The sequence below is a fragment of the Papio anubis genome, unplaced genomic scaffold (assembly GCF_008728515.1).
Source record: "Papio anubis isolate 15944 unplaced genomic scaffold, Panubis1.0 scaffold251, whole genome shotgun sequence".
Lineage (NCBI taxonomy): Eukaryota > Metazoa > Chordata > Mammalia > Primates > Cercopithecidae > Papio > Papio anubis.
This window is the reverse complement of record NW_022162579.1, coordinates 28,955-50,503: the sequence shown is the minus strand read 5'-3', so window position 1 is coordinate 50,503 and position 21,549 is coordinate 28,955. Positions and strand designations below refer to the sequence as shown.

The following is a 21,549-nucleotide window of genomic DNA, read 5'->3' as shown; positions in this document are numbered from 1 at the left end:
TGCCTGTAATCCCAGCACTTTGGAAGGCCAAGGCCCAGGAGTTCAAGAACAGCCCGGGCAATATAGTGAGACCTCATCTCTGCCAAAAATTTTGGCCACAGGCAGTGGCTCACGCCTGTAATCCTGGCACTTTGGGAGGCTGAGGCGGGTGGATCACCGGAGGTCAGGAGTTCAAGACCAGCCTGGCCAACATGGCAAAACCCTGTCTCTACTAAAAATACAAAAATAAGCTGGGCTTGGTGGTGCACGTCTGTAGTCCCAGCTACTTGGGAGGCTGGGACAGGAGAATTATTTGAACCTGGGAAGTGGAGGTTGCAGTGAGCCAAGATCGTGCCATTGCACTCCAGCCTGGGCAACAGAGTGAGACTGTCTCAAAAAAAAAAAAAAAACGGGTGCGGTGGCTCACACCTATAATCCCAACACTTTGGGAGGCCCAGGCGGGCAGATCACAAGGTCAGGAGATCGACACCATCCTGGACAACACGGTGAAACCCCATCTCTAGTAAAATACAAAAAATTAGCTGGGTGTGGTGGCGCGTGCAGGTAGTCACAGCTACTAGGGAGGCTGAGGCAGGAGAATTGCTTGAACCCGGGAGGCAGAGGTTGCAGTGAGCCAAGATCGCGCCACTGCACTCCACCTGGTGACAGAGCAAGACTCCACCTCAAAAAAAAAAAAATGTTGTGTATCCTCTAGTTGGAATGGAAAAATGGAAACAATGAATTTCATTTATTTTATCAAGACAAATTAATGTGACTTAATCAAAAGTTTATTAGCTCAGCTTGTAGAATGTGTTCTTATTTTACATCAGTGTTTGACAAATGTTGTGTTCCTGGTGTTGAGGTAAGTAGTCTTTGTACTGGGTAACATTTTGGAGGTGTGATGCAAGAATGCATTCGTGGGCCTAATTCTTACCAACCATAATCTGTGTTAATAGAAAATTGATGTCCTAACCAAATGCTTTCCAACTGCCGTCTCTGGAAAGAAAGATAGTATCTCGTCATTTCCCAGAAGTTTCTTGCTTTGCTTCTTCTTTTTTTTTTTTTTTTTTTGAGATGGATTCTCGCTCTGTTGCCTAGGCTGGAGTGCAGTGGAGTGATCTCAGCTCACTGCAACCTCCGCATCCCAGGTTCAAGCTATTCTCCTGCCTCAGCCCCCTGAGTAGCTGAGATTACAGGTGCCTGCCACTACACCCGGCTAATTTTTTGTATTTTTAGTAGAGACAGGGTTTCACCATGTTGGCCAGGCTGGTCTCGAACTCCTGACCTTGTGATTCGCCTGCCTCAGCATCCCAAAGTGTTGGGATTACAGGTGTGAGCTACTGTGCCCAGCTGCTGCTTTCTTCTCTATTTACAGTCTACTGTATCGCCTTTTGCCCCCAGTAACATGATCCACAATAGTAGTTCTCAACTGAGGTATATTAGTCAGGATTCTCCAGAAAAAGAAAGAAACAACAGGTAGAACTAAGAGAAAGAGATTGATTTGTTACAAGGAATTGGTTCATGCAATTATGGAGGCTGAGAAGTCCCAAGATCTGCAGTTGGGAGGCTGAGAGCCAGGGGAGTCAGTGATGTTCCAGTCTGAATTTGAAGACCTGAGAACCAGGAGAGGTTATGGCGTAAGTTCCAGTCCAAAAGCTGGCAGGCCTGAAACTCAAGAAGAGCTGATGTTTCCATTTGGGTCCAAAGGGAGGAAAAGACCAATAATTGCAGCTCAAGCAGTCAGGCCAGAGAAGGTCTCTTTTTATTCTATTCTGGCCTTCAACTGATTGAATGAGAGCCACCCATATCAGGGAGGGTGATCTTCTTTACTCAGTCTACTGATTCAGATTTTATCTCCCTCCAGAACACCCTCACAGACACACCCAGAATAATGTTTGACTAACTATTGGGGCACCCCATGGCCCAGTCATTTGGACACAAAATTAACCATTACACAAGGCTATCCCCCCACCATAGAGACATTTGACGATGTGCAGATGTTTTCGGTTGTCACAGTTGGGTGGGCAATGAGGGAGGCTGCTACTGGCATCTAGTAGGTGGAGGCTAGGGATGCTGCTAAACATCTCAGTGCAGAGGACAGCTTCCCACAATAAAGAATATGTACCTCAAAATGTCATTAGAGCTGAGGTTGACCTAAGATCTTAAAGTAAGTTTTGTGATGGTTGTCAGAAATAAAAGAATACAAAGAAACCTAATTTGGGGGATTTCTATCCCAGTCATGTTTAGAGTAAGTATTGGAGTATGAGATGTGTTCAGAATTAAATTCTGTTTGTATTATCCTTGATCCCAGCTTTTAAAAGATTAAAATGTGATTATTAAAAAGGAATAAATGTGATTATTAAAAATCAGATGTATTAATGAGCAAGACAGTTTTGAAACTATTCATATAATGTTTCAACTAAATAATTGTGTCTCCAAAGAGGTCTCTTCATGAAATTGAGATTGTAGGTTATAATTTCTGTAAATTTTTAATCTGGCCAAAAGGTGGCACCAGTGTACCTTTAAAAAGTTCATTATACTTGAATTCAGCATTACTATTAATAGTAAATATTATTTAGGGCTTAGCTACTTTTGGATCATGCTTTATAGAGTCAAGACTAATGAGAATTTTCTTAAAATTTCATAAGGTACTGCAATATCTTGACATCCCTCTTTAATCAAGATGCCTCTGATTTACATGTACATATCTCAGCAGATAACTTTTTAAAATATCACATTATTGTGATACATTGAGCATTTCTGAAGATTTTTCCAAGTCATTAACTGTGAGGCCTTGGAATTTGGGCTCTTCTAATCAGGCATCACACTCAGTTTTTGGTGTTCTGCCTGGTCAAGACATAGATTGAAGGACATTTGAGTAAATACGCTCCCTTTCTTGCCTTTTGTTCATTTTTTGTACATCTACAATCTATGAGGTAGGCCAGTATGTTACCTACTGAAATTTACTTTATTTTCCAACTATGGTTCAACAACTGACTTTCTTCTCTCATACTTTCCAACCCATTCCATTCTGAATAGTTTTTTTTTTTTTTAAATTTAAGTTCTAGGGTACATGTGCACAACGTGCAGGTTTGTTACATATGTATACTTGTGCCATGTTGGTGTGCTGCACCCATCAACTCGCCAGCACTCATCATTTACATCAGGTATAACTCCCAATGCAATCCCTCCCCCCTCCCCCCAAGTTAAGAGTTTTCTTACCTTCAACTCTTCTCACCTTCCAATACTGAGTGAATACAGTCTGCCTCCCCCTTCATTTCTGATTACAATATTATTCTCATCATCCTAGGACTTCGTACCTAATCACCAATTGCTTCTCCTAAGTTTATTTTACAGCTGATAAGCCAACTTGGAAAATGAACCCACTCTCCCTCAGATACATTCTCTTCCACTGTTTATACAAGTTTGAAACTTTTTTCATTGAAACAATTTGGTGATATTGTATCAAAATAATAAAGTGTTAAGCTACTGGAACACCATGGTGTCCTTTCATGTCACATGCCTGAAGGAATTACACTGCTCCAAGAGAGATTTTCTGTACAACTGGTGTGTCCCTACTGTCCTGGAAACAGGAGAGGCTTGTGCCAGGAGGGAGGCTGGAGAAGATTGCTCTCACCCACTGTGGTCGTCATCCCTTGTCTGGTCTGTGTTATTACCAAGTTTCAGGAGGTTCCCTGTCAGATTTATGTGCATCCAGCAGGCCTTTGAGGAATGGGATCTTGTGCATTTAGCTCTGCCACATTTTTTCTGTAGTGGAAGCCATATGAAACTTAGTTCAGACCATATGCAGGTAATTAAAAAAATTTTTTTTGAACTGGCATTTATGAACTACTATATAGGGAGGAAAACCTGAAGAACCTGGAGTGGTTTTGTAGAAAGTGAAGTCACACCGGTTACTTTTTGAAGGCGAAAATATATTTGCAAAGGCGAGGGGAGAGGTTTTACAATGCAGATCAAAGATTGGAGGGGAGTGAATCTCAACAATATTCCTAGCTGACCAGTTCTCATTTCCCAACATTGCTCTTTTTTCACATGTGTGTGGTCTGGTGGTGTGAGCTCAGTGGTTTCTGTCCTCTCTATCACAGTATTTTAAAGTCTATGAGGAAAGACACATAAAGGGAAGAATCCTTTTTTTAAATCTTAAATATCTCCTATTTCACTATCAACATACCACAGTTTTTGCTGCTCTCTCAAGCTGCTGGCTACACTCAGAGCCACCATGATGGCCATGCAGACAGTACACAAGACAGTGCTAGGGGTGCCTCAATTGAATGAAGGCTTCTCCCAAAGTTGTGCTGTGCCGATGACACAGCTGTGCATGACAGCCTTGCGTTTCCTTATCCTGGTTTAAACATTGGGTTTAAGAAGCCCTTATTTTGAATTTCTGCAGCAAGTAGCAGTTTTCACTGATATAGTCAGGATTAAACTAAGACAAGTGGTATAGAAATCAGAATAAGATTTAAAATTACCCGTAGGTGACACAACTAATGTCTTGGTCGAAATTGGTAGAACTTGTATTAAAAGGACGGATTTTGCTGTATGTAAATTATACCTCAATGAGAAAAAGATTCATACCACTCAGAAAAATATGTCTTAGAGTTTGATGAACCCTAATGATTATCATTATTCACTGGTAATCCTTCAGGAAAAACACAACAGCCAGATACTGAGGGTTTTTTAAAGAATTCTAAACAAATTCACCCTGAAATCAGGACAATTACTGATAAGGCCATTTAGGATACATTTGGATAAAAGATCAAAAACTCAGGTTGACTTTTTTTTACCTGAATTGAGTCGTGACCAATTGTTTTGGCATTTTCTGCATCTCAGCCATGTAGAGTACAAGGCAGTTCTAACTTAGTCATTCTGTCAGGAGGATAGAAATACTCTAGTTTTGAAAGAACTGTTTAAACAGAAGTGATATTCTAAAGAGTTTATGCTGCAAATGGCCATTCCATATGGAACCTTTGCATTGTAATTTATAGATATTTGATTAGCAGCACATGCATGCCTGAAGCTGCATTGTGATGGTTATCACAGATATGGTACAGAAACCCACGTGTAGCCATACTAACCAGACCTTTCTGTGACCTAACAGCTTAGATGTCAGACTAGGGTTTGGGGAATAAAAGGTTCGGTTACAAGTGTACAAATGACTGCATCTGCTTCGGTGTCACCTTGTGCTCCCTATCTCCCAGGAGTGCAGAAATGGAAGGCCTGGGTCCTAAGACCACAAGTACAGCTGTGAAAAGTGTATAATCCTTCTCCCATAGTAGCACTGTCAGATCAAGGCCAAAAGTTCTTTTTGAGTTTCACCACAAAGCAAGTGGTGGGGAAAGTGCATCTAGTCTTGCTAATGTCCTGAAACTGGGGTACACTGCTCCGATTGATAGGGTGGAGTTTCCCAGGCTCAGCGCCACACCGTCCTCTCCTCACCTAGGTTTCCGTTCACTGCTCATTGTGCCCACACCCAGTTTTGCAGAGGACTTTCTGTGAATGTGTAGTGTACAAACACGCATACTCTCTTTCCTAAGCTCAGGAACTTAACCCTCAGTAAGCTTAAGCTTTCAGGAAGGAAAAAAGAAAGAAAAGTAGATATTCACAGAAGGGCTGGGGACTCCAGACGTCAGCATTAAAGGTAGGTCTAAAAAGGGATTAACAGAATTGCCTGTGAGGACAAGTTTTGTGAAGTGTAGTGTATCTTTTTTTTTTTAAACCAAGAAGATAAGATTTAATAAAACTTTTTTTTTTTTTTTTTGGAGACAGAGTCTCGCTTTGTCGCCCAGGCTGGAGTACAGTGGCGTGATCTCGGCTCACTGTAAGCTCCGCCTCCCAGGTTCATGCCATTCTCCTGCCTCAGCCTCCCGAGTAGCTGGGACTACAGGCACACGCTGCCACGCCCGGCTAATTTTTTGTATTTTCAGTAGAGATGGGGGTTTCACCATGCTAGCCAGGATGGTCTCGATCTCCTGACCTTGTGATCCGCCCGCCTTGGCCTCCCAAAGTGCTGGGATTACAGGCGTGAGCCACCGCGCTGGACCATAAAACTTTTAAAAATCCTGCAAAATGTGAAATATTAGCTACGCTATTACCATGTTTGTACATTAAGAAGGCATTTTGCTTTGAAGCCAGATTTAGTTTTACAACTTTTAAGGTACTATCAAGTTTTAAATTGGTCCCAAGATTTGGAAAGTACACTCCTTCCTAGAGCCTGATTGTTATCATTGGACTGTGGTTACGAAAAGTTAGGGTGTTAACATTACCAAAATGAAATCAGTGCCTTAGTAAATACAGAACTTTTTAAACACCCACCTTTAGTATGTACCATCTGAATAATTCTAGCATTTTCACATTGATTAGTCATTTGAAAAATCATAAAGATTATTAACAATTCATAGGTTAATGCAGAAAAAACAACTAATTAGTATAGCAAGAGATGAAAACAGTGTGTTTTTGTCAGATTCACAAATGTCATCAAATTCAGAACTGCCCTTTTGGTTGAATTAGTTCAACATTTTAGGTGTTTTTATTTCTCTTGCTGAAGGACTGTTTTAGGAGTGTTACTGTGAAATCTCTGTCCAATTTCCAATTAGCAGAGTAGAACTTTTGGTAGTGCAAACTCAGTAGTTCCATCAATGTGATCTTTGTAGTTTTAGGAAATGAACATAGTTTGCCCACAGTTCTTTTAAAAGATCTGAATAAACAAACATGAGTCAATATAACATTTATTCTGTATTAATAATCAGTACATAAATTAATTCAACTTGAAACGTTTTTTCTACAGAGTATTATTTAATATTATCATCTGATCCACAGTAATTTAGTACTAATTTTAATGAGAAAAAATTGAAACTTTTACTTTCATAATAGCTCATAATAGCTCATCCACTTAACGTTTTTACAAAGAACTACTATAAATATGTAACACTATGCAGGCTTTTTTCTACACCTAGTCACAAATCAAAAAATGAGCATACTGTTTATTTAAAAATGGAACACTTTCAAACTGCTGCTGTATTCAGATCACCACCTTCCCCACACCAAAATTAATTGCTCTCTCTGTGTACTCCCGTCTATGCCACTCATGTTGCAGCATTATCCATGGCTCTTTGCCTTAACCCCAACCCAGTTTCTGTTGTCACTGCTCCCTAGGTTGAGCTCTTGGAGAGCAGGGAGCCTGTCCCCCTTATCAAATAGTGTTAGGTATGAGTTTTGCCTAATACGTGTGTTGAATTAAATTTAATTTAATTAGGACACCTGCATTTTATGTAGCTTCCTTCTAATTTTTGTAACTAAGGAGCATTACAAATTTTCTTTTCAAAAATGTACCATAAAATATATCATGGATTGAAATTTTGAATTATGTATAAGAGACTTCATGTTACCCAATAAAACATCATAGGAATTTGAACCTAAATAACTCTAAATCCTAAATGAGGATTTTTTTTTTTTTAATGCAGAAATGGCAGGCAGAAAAATCAAATCCTGCTGTATTGAGTATCAGATGAAATTAGAAAGTAGACTACATATTTCAATAAAGTTGACATTAAAAGGATCTTTTCAAACAATGGGATTCTAAAGCCTGACAATTATTTTTAAAATTCTGTTGTAAACCTCTAAAAACATTCTTAACTATAAAAAATAAGGCAACTTGAAGTTAGAAATTTATGGATGAAGTTAATGCTGGATTGCATACAGAAGCCAATTTGGTGCCCTCATGATCCATATCTTTAATGCCTTTAGCAAGCCTGTTCACATATACTGGTGAAATAACAATGTCTCAGAAGTAAATAAAAGAGATTCTAAGACTCCACTAAATAGTAGACCAAGTAAGATCATCACAAACTTCATGCTGTCAAACACATTACCTTGAAGGAAAATTATGCAGACAGCTTTTCTGAAGAACTCCATTTTGTGCCACATGCTTATTATTCTTTGAGGTGGAGGAGGTGGCAGGGAACATAATTTCTGTTTGAAAGTTCTTTTGTTTTCTGCTACCTTTACTTAGGGTACTATTTTTATATCCTATAAAGTGCTTTGAAAAATTGTCAAGTGAATAGTGCTACATAAAATAGAGGAGAATTTTCACCTTCTCTGGGTTGTAAGAAGCAAAGTGAATAATATGCTGAAAAAGTTAACACGTATCCAATAATCCCCGTCCCCAACCCCCAGCCTTGTAAAATTCTGGGTTCAAAGAGAAACTTAATTATGGCTAATAAATAAATAAACATTCATTAAAAGCAGAATTTATACCACAGCAAATGTAAATGAAAATTCATGTGGTGTTCCTAATAATTATTTTAATGTCGTTAAATGGACATGAATTGAACCAGAACCTATTTATATTCACTTAATGTTTGCATATTAGGTCAAATTGCTTAAATACTATTACAAGAAAAATATTTTATGACTTTGAAGCCATCTGATTTCTGCATATTTCTATAACAATAAAACAATTTGAATCACCTTAGAATTCACTGTAATAGGATTTGGCCATGTAGCACATATAATCTGATTGAGACCAATTAATTTCTGAATTCCTTTTTCTAACTGAAATCGTACTTAATTCAACAGCTATTCTCAATAGAAAAACAGAAACCACTTAAGAATGAATGCAAGTAAAATATACATCTCATCATAAAAACAATCAATACATTCTAAACAAAAATATATATTAAACCACAGTGAAAAAAGTAAAAACCTAGCATTAGATAAAATTTTACTTTCTTAACCAAAAAATTCAATACACATATTTACCATTTATCTGTTTTTTTTAAAATCCCCCAAAATATTTTCAATAACAGTAAGTGCTATACTTTTTGCTTGTTCATGAGATTATTAAACATTTACAATGCAAGTGTATTGGCTTGGAGGCATCCTTGCAGTAAATGAGGACAGGATTCTTCAATACACTGTAAAATGCACCAACCTTAGTCAGGTTTTTTAAATTGTTCACTTTTAAATATGATAGTTGGTAGCTGTCCAAGTCCATTAGCACCATATATAGTGAGTTAAATAGTGTTTTCAGAGAAGATGACTTCGTCTTTTTTTTTTTTATGTTCAAAAATTGTACAATTAAAAGAAATTTACTTCTTGGGTCATGTGTTTTGAATGACACACTTTTCATCTTGCTAAATTGAAGGACTTCCCCCCCCCCCAAGATTATAAGCGTGAAGGTAGGAAAATCTGGGGGAAATATTTTTGCACTTCAGCAAAGAATCTTGCTAATAATATCCATGATTTGGTTCAATTTCAAAGTCAGATTAGTTTCTTTTGATAGAGGTCTCAATATGTATTTACAGAAACGAAGCTGATTCTGTAGGACAAAATAGCAAATACTTTCTATATGCAATCCATACACAATGCAAGAATTCACCCAGATCATTTAAAATCATCTAATTTGCATTCTTTCCTCCACATGGAGCTCTTGAACAAATACCTTACATCTCGTACTTCATCTTTATTACTTCATCTGTTTCAAGTAGTAACACAATCACTCAATTTACACAATGGGGGAATACACACTTTGAATTCTAACCTGTGAGGTAGGGAAGTGCATTGTGGTATTATGGCCATTTCACACAAGGAAAGATTGAAATAGGATTACTTTTTCAAAAAATATGGCAATCATTGATGAGATCAGATGCTTCCCTTTCAATATGTAAATAAAAATGCAAATAAGCCCTTCTCATTTTTGTAAAGTATATCTGGATTGAAAATAGTGATGAAGGCCGGGTGCAGTGGCTCACGCCTGTAATCCCAGCACTTTGGGAGGCCGAGGCGGGAGGATCACGAGGTCAGGAGATCGAGACCATCCTGGCTAACAGGGTGAAACCCCGTCTCTAGTAAAAATACAAAAAATTGGCCGGGCGCGGTGGCTCAAGCCTGTAATCCCAGCACTTTGGGAGGCCGAGACGGGCGGATCACGAGGTCAGGAGATAGAGACCTTCCTGGCTAACGCGGTGAAACCCCGTCTCAACTAAAAAATACAAAAAACTAGCCGAGGGAGGTGGCGGGCGCCTGTAGTCCCAGCTACTCAGGAGCCTGAGGCAGGAGAATGGCGTGAACCCGGGAGGCGGAGCTTGCAGTGAGCTGAGATCCGGCCACTGCACTGCAGCCTGGGCGACAGAGAGAGACTCTGTCTCAAAAAAAAAAAAAAAAAAAAATACAAAAAATTAGCCTAGCGTGGTAGTAGGCGCCTGTAGTCCCAGCTACTTGGGAGGCTGAGGCAGGAGAATGTCATGAACCCAGAAGGTGGAGCTTGCAGTGAGCCGAGATCGCGCCACTGCACTCCAGCCTGGGTGACAGCAAGACGCTGTCTCAAAAAAAGAAAAGAAAGGAAAATAGTGATGAAAAAGTTAATTTTCAATATCCATGTAAAATGGTTTTTACTGGTTTCTCTCAACACACAGACAGGAAGTAATATTGACATTTAAATTATAATGTGCTTTAACTTTTCACTTTCTATTCACCCACATTCATGGCTCATTTTTGGCCAAAAATAAATAATATTTGCACTAGATTATTAGGATTTTCCAGGACCATTACTACCAGCCTGGCTTTGAATCTACTCTCGCCTCTTTGGAGAGAGGTTGATGAATATGGCCCTTAAAGAAGTAATTCTGCAAGATGAATCCTATATTACCTATGATAATTTAATTGGGAATTTTCCCTTCTCCTGGATGAAGAATAATATTCCCCTTGTTTTGTTTTTGCTGTTTCGTTTTTTAACTTTTCACAGATAAATCCATGCAGAAATGGATATATACAGATCTGTTGAGGCAGAAAGAAGAGAGGGAAAAACCCACTCCTTGTTTCTACACTTTTGCACTTAGTAACAGTTTGCCTGATTGAAGGATTTGTGAATGGTTCTCCTTTTTTTTTTTTTTTTCTTTTTTGAGATGGAGTCTTGCTCTGGTGCCCAGACTGGAGTGCAGTGGTGCAATTTTGGCTCATTGCAACCTCCACCTTTCGGGTTCAAGCAATTCTCCTGCCTCAGCCTCCCAAGTAGCTGGGATTACCGGCGCACGCCACCACGCCCAGCTAATTTTTGTATTTTCAGTAGAGACGGGGTTTCACCACATTGGCCAGGCTGGTCTCAAACTCCTGATCTTAGCTGATCCACCCTCCTTGGCCTCCAAAGTGCTGGGATTATAGGTGTGAGCCACCACACCCGTCCAAATAGCTCTTATAAGGGACTTAAGACTAGAAAACCACTCACGTTTAATTTCAATATGCGTATTCTGCACACTATCTGCTGAAATTGGGAAAATGCAATGTATTTTTTGAGTTAAGCCTACTGCTTAGGAATGTAACAATTACAAATCACATTCACAAAAGTAGCTCACCTTATTCACCATTTTAAACAACATATATGTGCACTGTAAAAATAAGTTTTTAAAAACTCAATGTGATGTTAGCCTATACACAGCTGAATTATCAAAAGGAAACCAGACTTTGTTATATCAGAGGTCATTAAAAAGCTTATGGCATACCATAAGTGCTCAATAAATACATCTTCCTCCCCCAAAGCACTCCAATCTCCATATGCCGTTTTAGCAACTCCCTGTATGTTATGTCACTTTATACTGCAATCTGTGCTGACTTCCTCCAATCCAGAAGTGACTGCATTTCAGTGGTAGAGTTTTATAAACTTGACTTAATCTTTAGCACTTCTGCGCTGGAATTGTACCTTTTAAGTTCTAGAGATGATAAATCTCTCATTTGTTACTGAGTAAGAAATGCCACAAATGTATAAAAGAATTCTTCATTAAGCTTGTTTTTCCTGCCATGACTCTGGAGAGTAAGTCACTGTAGAAGATTGTTTATTTTATTATCATCAGAGGCCATTTCATTAACCAGCTGTTCTACTGACAACTGAATAGCATTCTTGACAAGAGAAGAGGCTGTTTCAATTAAGAGTGTTTCATATTGTTCTGAAGTTCTATCCTCAAAACCATTATCATTAGCAAAAACCCCTACTTGCTCATTTTCAGTTGAAATTAAGAATTGCTTAGGGACATTTTTTGATTTCTTAACATCAAATTCACTGATTTCAGTGTCTGTAATAATAATAGCAATTGGTTCTATTCGTTTGCTTTCTTCTAATTTGGACTTCTCTTCAGTGATCCCATTTTCTTTAAAATCTGATTCTTGGCTCAATTCAGTATCTTTTGGCTTAGTTTCTTCAGCCACAATCTCTCTACTTTCATAGTCTTTCCCATTTGGTGCACTTTTTAGGATATTGTTACTGGCTTCTTCCATAATTTGTTGAGCTGGGATTGCAGGTAAAGGTGGAACATCAGAAAGTACTGTTTGCTGATGGTCTGTTTCTGAAGTTTCAAGTGGGCCTGCTTGCTGGGGTTGAACATCTTGTTTTTCCTTGACCGTTTCAATTTCTTCAAGGATTAGAGTTCCCGTTTGAATAGCAGAATGCCCATCATCTAATCCAAGTTCTACTGAAATCACTTTCTCTCCAGAAGTTATGCTATTGCTTACATTTGATTCACAGACTTTATCACCATCTTTCCGTGAGATGCCTTCACTTAGATCCTGGGTTGACTTAGCCTTTGTTGCCTGATCATTCAATGAGGTCTGTGTTTGTATATCCAAAATTTCAGCTTCTTCCTGGACTTTGATGCTGCAGTCTGAGTCTTCTATAATTTTGGAATGATTACTCCTTTTTGGCCCTCTTGGGAATTTTATGCAGGGAATCTTAAGTCTAGATTTTGCCTTTTTCTTAGAAAGATCAGCATCCTCAGCGTTTACTGCAGGTTGCACTTCAGCCTCCAATGACTTTTGCTGCTTTGAAGACTCTGACCTTTTCCTGCGTGTTACAAGACGTTTGAGTGAGGCCCAGGCCCCCCGTGGGGGCTCTGGCTGATCAGAAGCTCCTGCTTCTTGGGGACACTTCCTTGCCACATCAGCAGCTTCAGAGCCAACTTTGGGCTTCAGTGCTTTAGCTGCTTTCTTTCTTCTCTTGAAGCAAAGCATGGATGCCTTTTCCTTCTGTCTTTCAGCCCCAGGACTACCTTCTGCTGATCTCTTCTCATCCTTGTTTTCTACATGAATTTCTGAAACTGTGGTTTCCATTTTTACACTGTACTCTTACTCTCTAGAAAACTATATTCTCTCTTCCTTAGCAGCCTTTTGTGACAAAAAGATGGGCAAAAATGTCACACTAGGTAAAATTTCATCCAGGCATATTCATACCTTTCATCTTACTGCATACAGTTGTTTTAGGTGGTTTCTCTAGTATAGAAATGCCAGTTTCTCTATTGCTTGTAATTTCTCTCGTTAATTTCTTGATGAAAGCCCTTTCTTGAATAAATTTTTGCTTTATTTAAAGATCAACCTGATGAGAGAAAAGAAAGTGGTATTTTATTTCACTATGAGCCTATTATTTTCTATGGAGACTATTTCAGCTGAATGTATAAGATTCTACCAGGCATATTTTCCATATAATAATGAAATGACTGGAGAATAAACGTTGGGGTTTACTTTGGCCCTGTTAAAGAGTTCAATGTGATTCTATTGTTTTATCCTCTTTGTTGAAACTTCATTTTGGATTACCCTGCAAGTCTGATATTATTAGTTCTTTAGTTGTGTTGTCTGTGTGAATTGCTTATGGCTCTAAAGTGCAAATTAAGCAAACAACAGGAAGAACAAAAAATGAAGTGCAGGATGAAAAACAAGCTAATGTATTTTTTATCACACTCAATAAATAATTTGAAAGCTGTAAAGGACTTTAGAGATTATTTGAGATTACTCAAATCCAGCCAGATGACAAAACTGAACTCCAGAGGGGAGCAATTGTCTTGTTAAAAGCCATGCAGCTAGATAAGGTCATAGCCAGAGTTAGAACTAGAGACTTTGACTCTCTAGTTTTTCCATTATAACATAAGGTTTCTGTTCTAAAAATGTATGTTCCATCAAGGAAGTGCTACTTTTCATACATATTCTTAGGAAAATTTAGCATTACTGTCATTTCCCACTCTTAAATTAGTTGTATAATTTTGACATTTTCATTTAGGTACTGTATTTGCTGTATCACATGTTTCCACCATAATCTGCACATAGTTGGAGGTCAGTAAGAGTAACAATAACTGACATTTATTGAGCAATTCTTGGGTATTAGGCGGTGCACACACTTTTACATACATCTGTAATCCTCACCACGATATTACAAAGATGGTGGTATCACCATCTACAGATGAAGCAATTTGGCTGAGATTAGGGCAGAGCTGTAACAGAGCTCAGATTAAACACAAGATTGCTTGTTGCTTAAAGCTTATGTTCTGAAACTGGGCTTTAAGAGTTTCATCAGAAAATGGATTGTTTGGGGATACTAATCTGCAGTATATTCATTAGTAAAAAAATTTAAAAATTGATTAATGGTCATTTAATCATAAGGCACTTATCAACTCATAATTGAACCAAGAGTAGTCTGAGTTCTTGTTATTTGAAAACCAAGCTTTTGAAATTCTTTATATTTTGTTTTTTTGGTTCAGGAACTAATTTAACAGCCAAAAATAGGTTGATAAACTATGCAATTGGCAAACTGTTAGATAATACAAAGGTGTATTGAAAATTTAATCCTCAGAATGGTACGATGGCACCAAAGAATGGAAATGGGAAGTGATTATCTAACAAAGATCCTATGAATTTTAGTGGGTGGATGCCCTAAAATAAGCAAAGGGACTCATTCTTTATATTGTTTTTATGTAAATCCTTCACTGAAGTTTCATTTGGGTAACCCATAATTTTATGAACTGTAGAAAGAACTGGAACCCTGAAAATCAGTTTATGATCTAAGTAAATATTCTCTTAGGTTGGGTGTTTCATATTGTATGCCTCTAACAGAAAGATAAAGTCATTCTAGAACAATGATGGAACTAAAATATGAACATTTGACAGTGTTTCTCCTCACATTTATGTTTCAGTGAGCACTAGAACCTCAGCTGATAACTCTGTTTAAATCTTCTCACCTCTTGTGAGTTTTCAACACCTGAGCACTTTTGTTAAGCAGAGGCTGTATTACCACATAATAGAAATATTGAAATGAGATGTTCAGGAGTGTATCATTTAAAACTAACGTGGATTGCGCAAAGACAATGGTTTGAGAAGCTCACTTGAATGTGTCTCACACACTAGAAATAAAACGAATGCCCAAACAGAAACTTAACTGAAGGGGGAAAATAATGCAGTCTGTAGACATTAAAACTTTGCAGAATGTCAGACTGCAAAGGATTCGCTCTTAACCAGCAAGGGTAGCTTTATCGCCTCAGGAAATCTTAAAGTCCCTGTGCTCATTTCCTGATAGAATTTCAAGTCTCATGTCACAGAAAACACTCCCTTTCCTTTTTCCCTTGAGCAGCAAAGAACATCCACTACCCGAGGAAAGCAATGCATCTTTCCCAGCACCAGATATGGACCACGAAGCTTCCTCCTGGAGGAAGGAATCTCGAATTCTGGCTTGACGCCCCTTATGGCAGGAGACAGAGCGCAGGATAAAGTACTCAAAAAGGAAAATGCCGGGGGCGTGGAACAGATAACCCAGCTTCAAGCTGTCTGCAGAATTATAATGTAATGGCCAGAAACCCAGAATCACATTTCGCAAAGAGGGATAAAGAAGGAAAAAAGCCACCGGCAACCCATGCTTCTAAGACAAGCTGTAACGCGAAGGTGATAGGTGGGCAGACCTGATGAGGGTCGTCCTGGCCGCAGATTCCTGCGGACAAGCGACCTCCCGCGTTCTTATTCCCAGCACCTCAGGGGGCTCACATCCCCCATGTCCAGTGGGCGCCTCTTGCCCACTCCGCGGTCCGCTGACCGGACACTGCCCCCGACCCTCCTCTCCAGTAGGCTCCCCGCCCTGCCTTTACTCACATAGGGCGTCGGGGTCCTTGGCCAACACTGCTCCCAAGGTGGCGGCGCGCTCGCGGGGCCCGGCGCCCAGGCCTCCAGGGAGCCGCGGTCGCATCCGGAGCAAGGCGCCCTCTGCAGAGCCCGCCGCCGGGTGCGCCCCCTCCCCACCGCGCGGGGACAGACAGCCCGCAGCTCCAATGCGAGCGGAGCAGAGCCGAGCGGGCGGGCAGGGGCGGGGCGACCGCGGGAGGCGGGGGGCGGCACGGACGCCGGGACCCACCTGCAGCAGCAGCCTGTCTGCCGCGGGGAAGGCCACCGTGCTCCGCCCGGGCGCCAATCTCCGCCGCCAGACTACATTAGCGCCGAGGCGGGGACCGCGAGAGCCAGCCGAAGGCTCGGGGCGGGGTTGGGGGGCGGAGGGAAGGCGGGGAGCGGCCAGGGCAATGAACCCCGCGTTTCTGAGACGCTAAATGGTGAGGTCCGGTTTCAAATTATAGACAGTCCTGTTACACATGTCCTCTTCTCCCCCTCAGAATATTTAAAGACAAGGCAGACATCGCATTTTAAAAGCAGGATTCAAAACTATGTATAGAATAGCGAGGTCATTTTTGTTTGAAGCGAAAATTACATATAGAAATGGAAACAGAAAGAAACCCGACTTTCTCAGGAGTGACTTGAGTATAAGATCATCGTAGGCCGGGCGCGGTGGCTCAAGGCTGTAATCCCAGCACTTTGGGAGGCCGAGACGGGCGGATCACGAAGTCAGGAGATTGAGACCATCCTGGCTAACACGGTGAAACCCCGTCTCTACTAAAAAATACAAAAAAAAGTAGCCGGGCGCGGTGGTGGGCGCCTGTAGTCCCAGCTACTCGGGAGGCTGAGGCAGGAGAATGGCGTAAACCCGGGAGGCGGAGCTTGCAGTGAGCTGAGATCCGGCCACTGCACTCCAGCCTGGGCGACAGAGCGAGACTCCGTCTCCCAAAAAAAAAAAAAAAAAAAAAAAAAAAGATCATCATGGTTCATCGCTAAACAGGCTCTCAGACCTTTGTCTCCCAGTGGGAAGCAGGTGGAGGTGATTCGTGCAGAACTTTGGCCTGCAGGAGCAGCTGCATCTCTATGCGGACAAGGCGAGAAAGGCACAGCAACCCAGCTCCATCCATCTTATATCTTACATAGTTCCAAAAATAAGTTGAGGTAGCTTACAAGTTACCCATGATTCCCTTCAGGACATTCCCTATGAGGGCATTCCTGGGAGCTCCAGCTGTAAAATCCAGTAGGATCCATCACAATCCTAGCCTCCTCCTCAGGCCCTCACAGCATAGCATCCAGATGAAGAACCTGGTAAGGTGGAGTGAAGAACTACTGAAAAGCAGCCGCGTTCATCTCCCTTCTTCAAGAGGATCACGATCTTAGGGAGTATAAATGTCAGGTGTCCATTTTTGTATGTTTTTCTGGAAATGTTTTATATTTGTAAGGTTCCGTAGTTTCCACATAGGCTTATCACGGAAAGAACTCTTGGGACACAAAAGCAAAGCCAAATATAAACTGTCAAGATCTTAAATTTACAGATAAAAGAGGCAAGAGTTGTAAAACAGGAAAATCCACAAGCATCTAGTTTAGTTGTAATTAAGAATTCAGGGCCGGGTGCAGTGGCTCACACCTGTAATCCCGGCACTTTGGGAAGCCAAGGCAGGAGGATGGCTTGAGTCCAAGAGTTTGAGACCAGCCTTGGCAACAAAGGGAGACAAAAAAATTTTTAAAATTAGCTGGGCATGGTGGTGCATCTATGGTCCCAGTTACTCAGGAGCTCAGGAGGCTGAGATGGGAGGATCACTTGGGCCCAGAAGGTCAAGGCTGCTGTAAGCCACTATTGTACCACTGCACGCCAGCCTGGGCAACAAAGTAAGACCTTGTCTCAAAAGAAAAAAAAAAAAAATTCAGTCAGCCTTCTTCACTCAGCAAACACGCCTATGGAAATGGTCTTCGTATCTCTCTATGGGTTGCTAGCCCTACTTGTTGCCAGTGTTGAACTTTAAGCCAAAAGAAATACATTATACTCATAAGCAATTGAGAACTATTCTTTATTGAGATCCAAGGTATCTCAAAACTAGCAGTCCTGGGAGTTTGCAAGAGTTTCAGGCAAAAAATAAGATGAGCTTATTTAAGTGAAGACAGGGTAGAATAGCTGTCATATTTTTATTTTTATTTGAGACAGGGTCTTGCTCTGTTGCCCAGGCTGGAGTGCAGTGGTACAATCCCTGACTCGAGCAATCCTCCCACCTCAGCCTCCCATGCAGCTGGGACCACAGGTATGCGACCACATGCCCAGGTTCTTCTTTTTTTTCTTTGTAGAGATGGCGGTCTCCCTATGTTGCTCAGGCTGGTCTTGAACTCCTGAGCTCAAGCAATTCTCCTGCCTTGATCTCCTGAAGTGCTAAGATTACAAGTGTGAGCCACCACGCCCGGCCTTCACTTGCCTTTCTTTTAAACAAAATTAGTAAAAGGGAACTGAAAGGCAGTTTGAGGTAAGAGGTAAATTTATTTAGTATTTAAAGGGCAAATTCAGACAGACTTCCTTAAGGTATATTACAAACAAGTCATCCCTGACCTCCACCAACACAGAGCCACTCACACATAGTATAGTACTATAACATAGCGCACCATGGTTTTTCTTTAGGATATGACTAGAACTCAATGCTATATCTGTGTGTGTGTGTGTTTAATGTATCCAGTACCTCATGCATGAAAGAAACCTGTCATTCCTGAATTCAGGTAAGTGACAACGAAGGCTGTTTAAGCTATTACCCATATCATTGTCTACTACCCCATTAGTAGCTTTTCATTATATAACAGGAAATAGGCTATAAATATATTTCTCCAATCTGATGAGAAATTGGTATCCAGACTATAGCTTATCATGTTAATATCACCAGATACAGTGTGCCAATAAAACAGCTTACATATTTATCTGAACAATACTCTACTGATCTTACCATTTCTCCCATCTTGATCTCTACCTACCCACTGCCTGGGCCTATAGCTACCAAAAATGACTTACAACTCCTTGTTAATAGCTCTTACATTTCAGAGGCCTTCTGGGAGTAAGCCCTTCAACCCCGTTCCCTGGGACGCCATTGAATGAACCTGAGGCTCCAAGTCTCTGGTGGTTTCATGTGTTCCTGGGCACCATGAGGGTTGCACAGAGTCAACACAAACTCAGTAGTAATACTGTTGCAATCTGTTTAATGTGGCAGCACATGAATGTTATCTCTTTTGAATTAAGACTGTATGTACATCTTCAATGCACAGAAACAGTCTCTGAAGTGAGATCACAGAATGCACAATTTGTTTATCAGTAATATTACTAATATGGGGAAGGAAGGCATTAGCAGCCCAGAGAAGAGAAAGGGCACGGGGAAGCCACTCTCTGGAGGGACTCTTAGCACCAAGGTAAAGGCACTAGACCTTCTCTGCCAGCACATGCTAATAGTTACCCCAAGCACGAGTGCTTCTATAGTTCTTTTTTATTTTGACAGAGGGTCTTCCTTTGTTGTGCAGGCTGGAGTGCAATGGCTCAGTCATAGCTCACTGTGGCCTCCAACTCCCGGGCTCAAGCAAACCTCTCACATCAGTCTCCCAAGCAGCTAGGACTACAAGCGTGCACCACACACTCAGCTGAATTTTGGGGTTTTGTTTTTTGTAGAGATGGGGTCTGACTTGTCCAGGTTAGTCTTGAACTCCTGGGCTCAAGTGATCCTCCTGCCTCAGCAGCCTGGACAAAACAGTGAGACCCCATCTCTACAAAAAACAAAACTCCAAAACTCAGCTGAGTGTGGTAGGATTACAGGTGTGAGCCACCATGCCCAGCCCCTACCAGTATTGAGGATTTAAACCCATGTGGTTTTTGGCAATATAAGAAAACCTAAATCCTTTAAGATGATCTTTAAGTCACCATATCTAACAAGACTGCATCCTTCCCTTGTCTATAAAATTAATTCCCAGCAAATCCCATTCCAGGTGAAGTTTCATAGGACATTTAAGAAATGTACTAGAAAGCAGTCGGGCACAGTGGCTCACGCCTGTAATCCCAGCACTTTGGGAGGTCAAGGTGGGAGGATCACTTGAGGCCAGGAGTTTGAGACCAGCCTGGCCAACATGGCAAAACCCCATCTCTACTGAAAATACAAAAAGTTAGCCAGGCATGGTGGTGGGAACCTGTAATCCCAGATACTTGGGAGGCTAAGGCGGGAGAATCACTTGAACCTGGGAGGCAGAGGTTGCAGTGAGCCAAGATCACGCCACTACACTCCAGCCTGGGCAACAAAGCACGACTCTTGTCACTCCCACCAGAAAAAAGAAAGTACCAGAAGCAATTAACTGTGCAAACAGGGCCTGGATGATGCTTTGCAACAGGAACTGACAAGTGCTTACAATGTGCCAGGCCCTGTACAAAGCATCTTAGATGATGTGTTTGAGTAATTCCAGAACCGCCCTCACGAGGTAGGTACCAACAGTGCTCCTATTTCCATGGTGAGGATGTGGAGGCAGGGAGGTGGGTGAGGCTCTGCGCCACAGAGCTGGGGCTCTGCATTGTGACCCCTTTGCCATATGCCTCTCAAGGCACTGCTATCATTTCTGTGGACTGTAAAATTGACTGTATTACAACATTGATGTGGACCTAGGGAATTAAAAATAATAAAACCAAGGTCACTGGGGAAAATACTGCTCTGCCAACATCAGCAGGGTTTAGCACTGGCACCAGTGACATGCAGCATACTCTGGAAGGATCCAGTGGAGGAAGACAGAGGGGAAAAGGGAAGGAAACAAATGGGAGAGGAAGAACAGAGATAGAAGATAAAGAACAAGAAGAGAAGGAAAAATATTTATTTTCTTTTATTTTTTTAGACAGAGTCTAGCTCTGTCTCCCAGGTTGGAGTGTAGCAGCATGATCCTAGCTTACTACAGCCTCTGACTCTTGGGTTCAAGCAATTCTCGTGCCTCAGCCTCCCAAGTAGCTGGGATTATAGGTGCCTGCCACCACACCCAGCTAATTTTTGTATTTTTGGTAGAGACAGGGTTTTACCATGTTGGTCAAGCTGGTCTTGAACTCCGGACCTCAAGTGATCCGCCCACGTAGGCCTCCCAAAGTGCTGGGATTATGGGCATGAGCCACCACCACGCCCAGCCAGAAGAGGAGGAAAAAAAACATTAGGTTGGTGCAAAAGTAATTGTGGTTTTTACCAACCTAATGTTTTAGGAAAAAGAAAGTCTAGGTCAGACATGGCGGCTCATGCTTATAATCCCAGCTACTTGGGAGGCTGAGGCAGGAGAATCGCTTGAACCCAGGAGATGGAGATTGCAGTGAGCCGAGATTGCGCCACTGTACTCCAGCCTGGGTGACAGAGACACCGTCTCAAAAAAAAAAAAAGAAAAGAAAAAAAGAAAAAAAAGAAAGTCTGTAGGGAAGGGTAGAGCCCAGGCATTTAGAAGAAACTCAATGAATACTTGCTGCACCAACAGAATAGAGGCTCACCTAAGGCTGGTGCTGTATGACCATCCTTCTTGAGAACTCTAAACATAGAGTGCTAAAGCTGTGACAGAAATGGGAATTCCAAGGAAGTTCAGGCAAAAACTTGTATAAGCAATACTTCCTCAGGGTAGAAAAACAAAATTCAACAACAT

At 41.2% G+C, this 21,549-nt stretch overlaps 1 protein-coding gene across 1 annotated transcript; it reads right to left on the bottom strand.

Moving 5' to 3' along the window:
- Window positions 1–10,732: 10,732 nt before the first annotated feature.
- On the bottom strand, window positions 10,733–16,056 carry LOC116272905 (A-kinase anchor protein 5). The gene is made up of 2 exons (XM_031661799.1): window positions 15,889–16,056; window positions 10,733–13,354 (listed from the first exon to the last, which is right to left on the bottom strand). The coding sequence occupies exon 2, from the start codon at window positions 13,090–13,092 to the stop codon at window positions 11,809–11,811; it is 1,284 nt and encodes a 427-aa protein (XP_031517659.1). The 5' UTR covers window positions 13,093–13,354; window positions 15,889–16,056; the 3' UTR covers window positions 10,733–11,808.
- Window positions 16,057–21,549: the final 5,493 nt, after the last annotated feature.

What these genes read in the sequence shown, in the direction of transcription:
- LOC116272905 (XM_031661799.1), bottom strand. Translation starts at nt 13,092, where the DNA reads ATGGAAACCACAGTTTCAGAAATTCATGTAGAAAACAAGGATGAGAAG.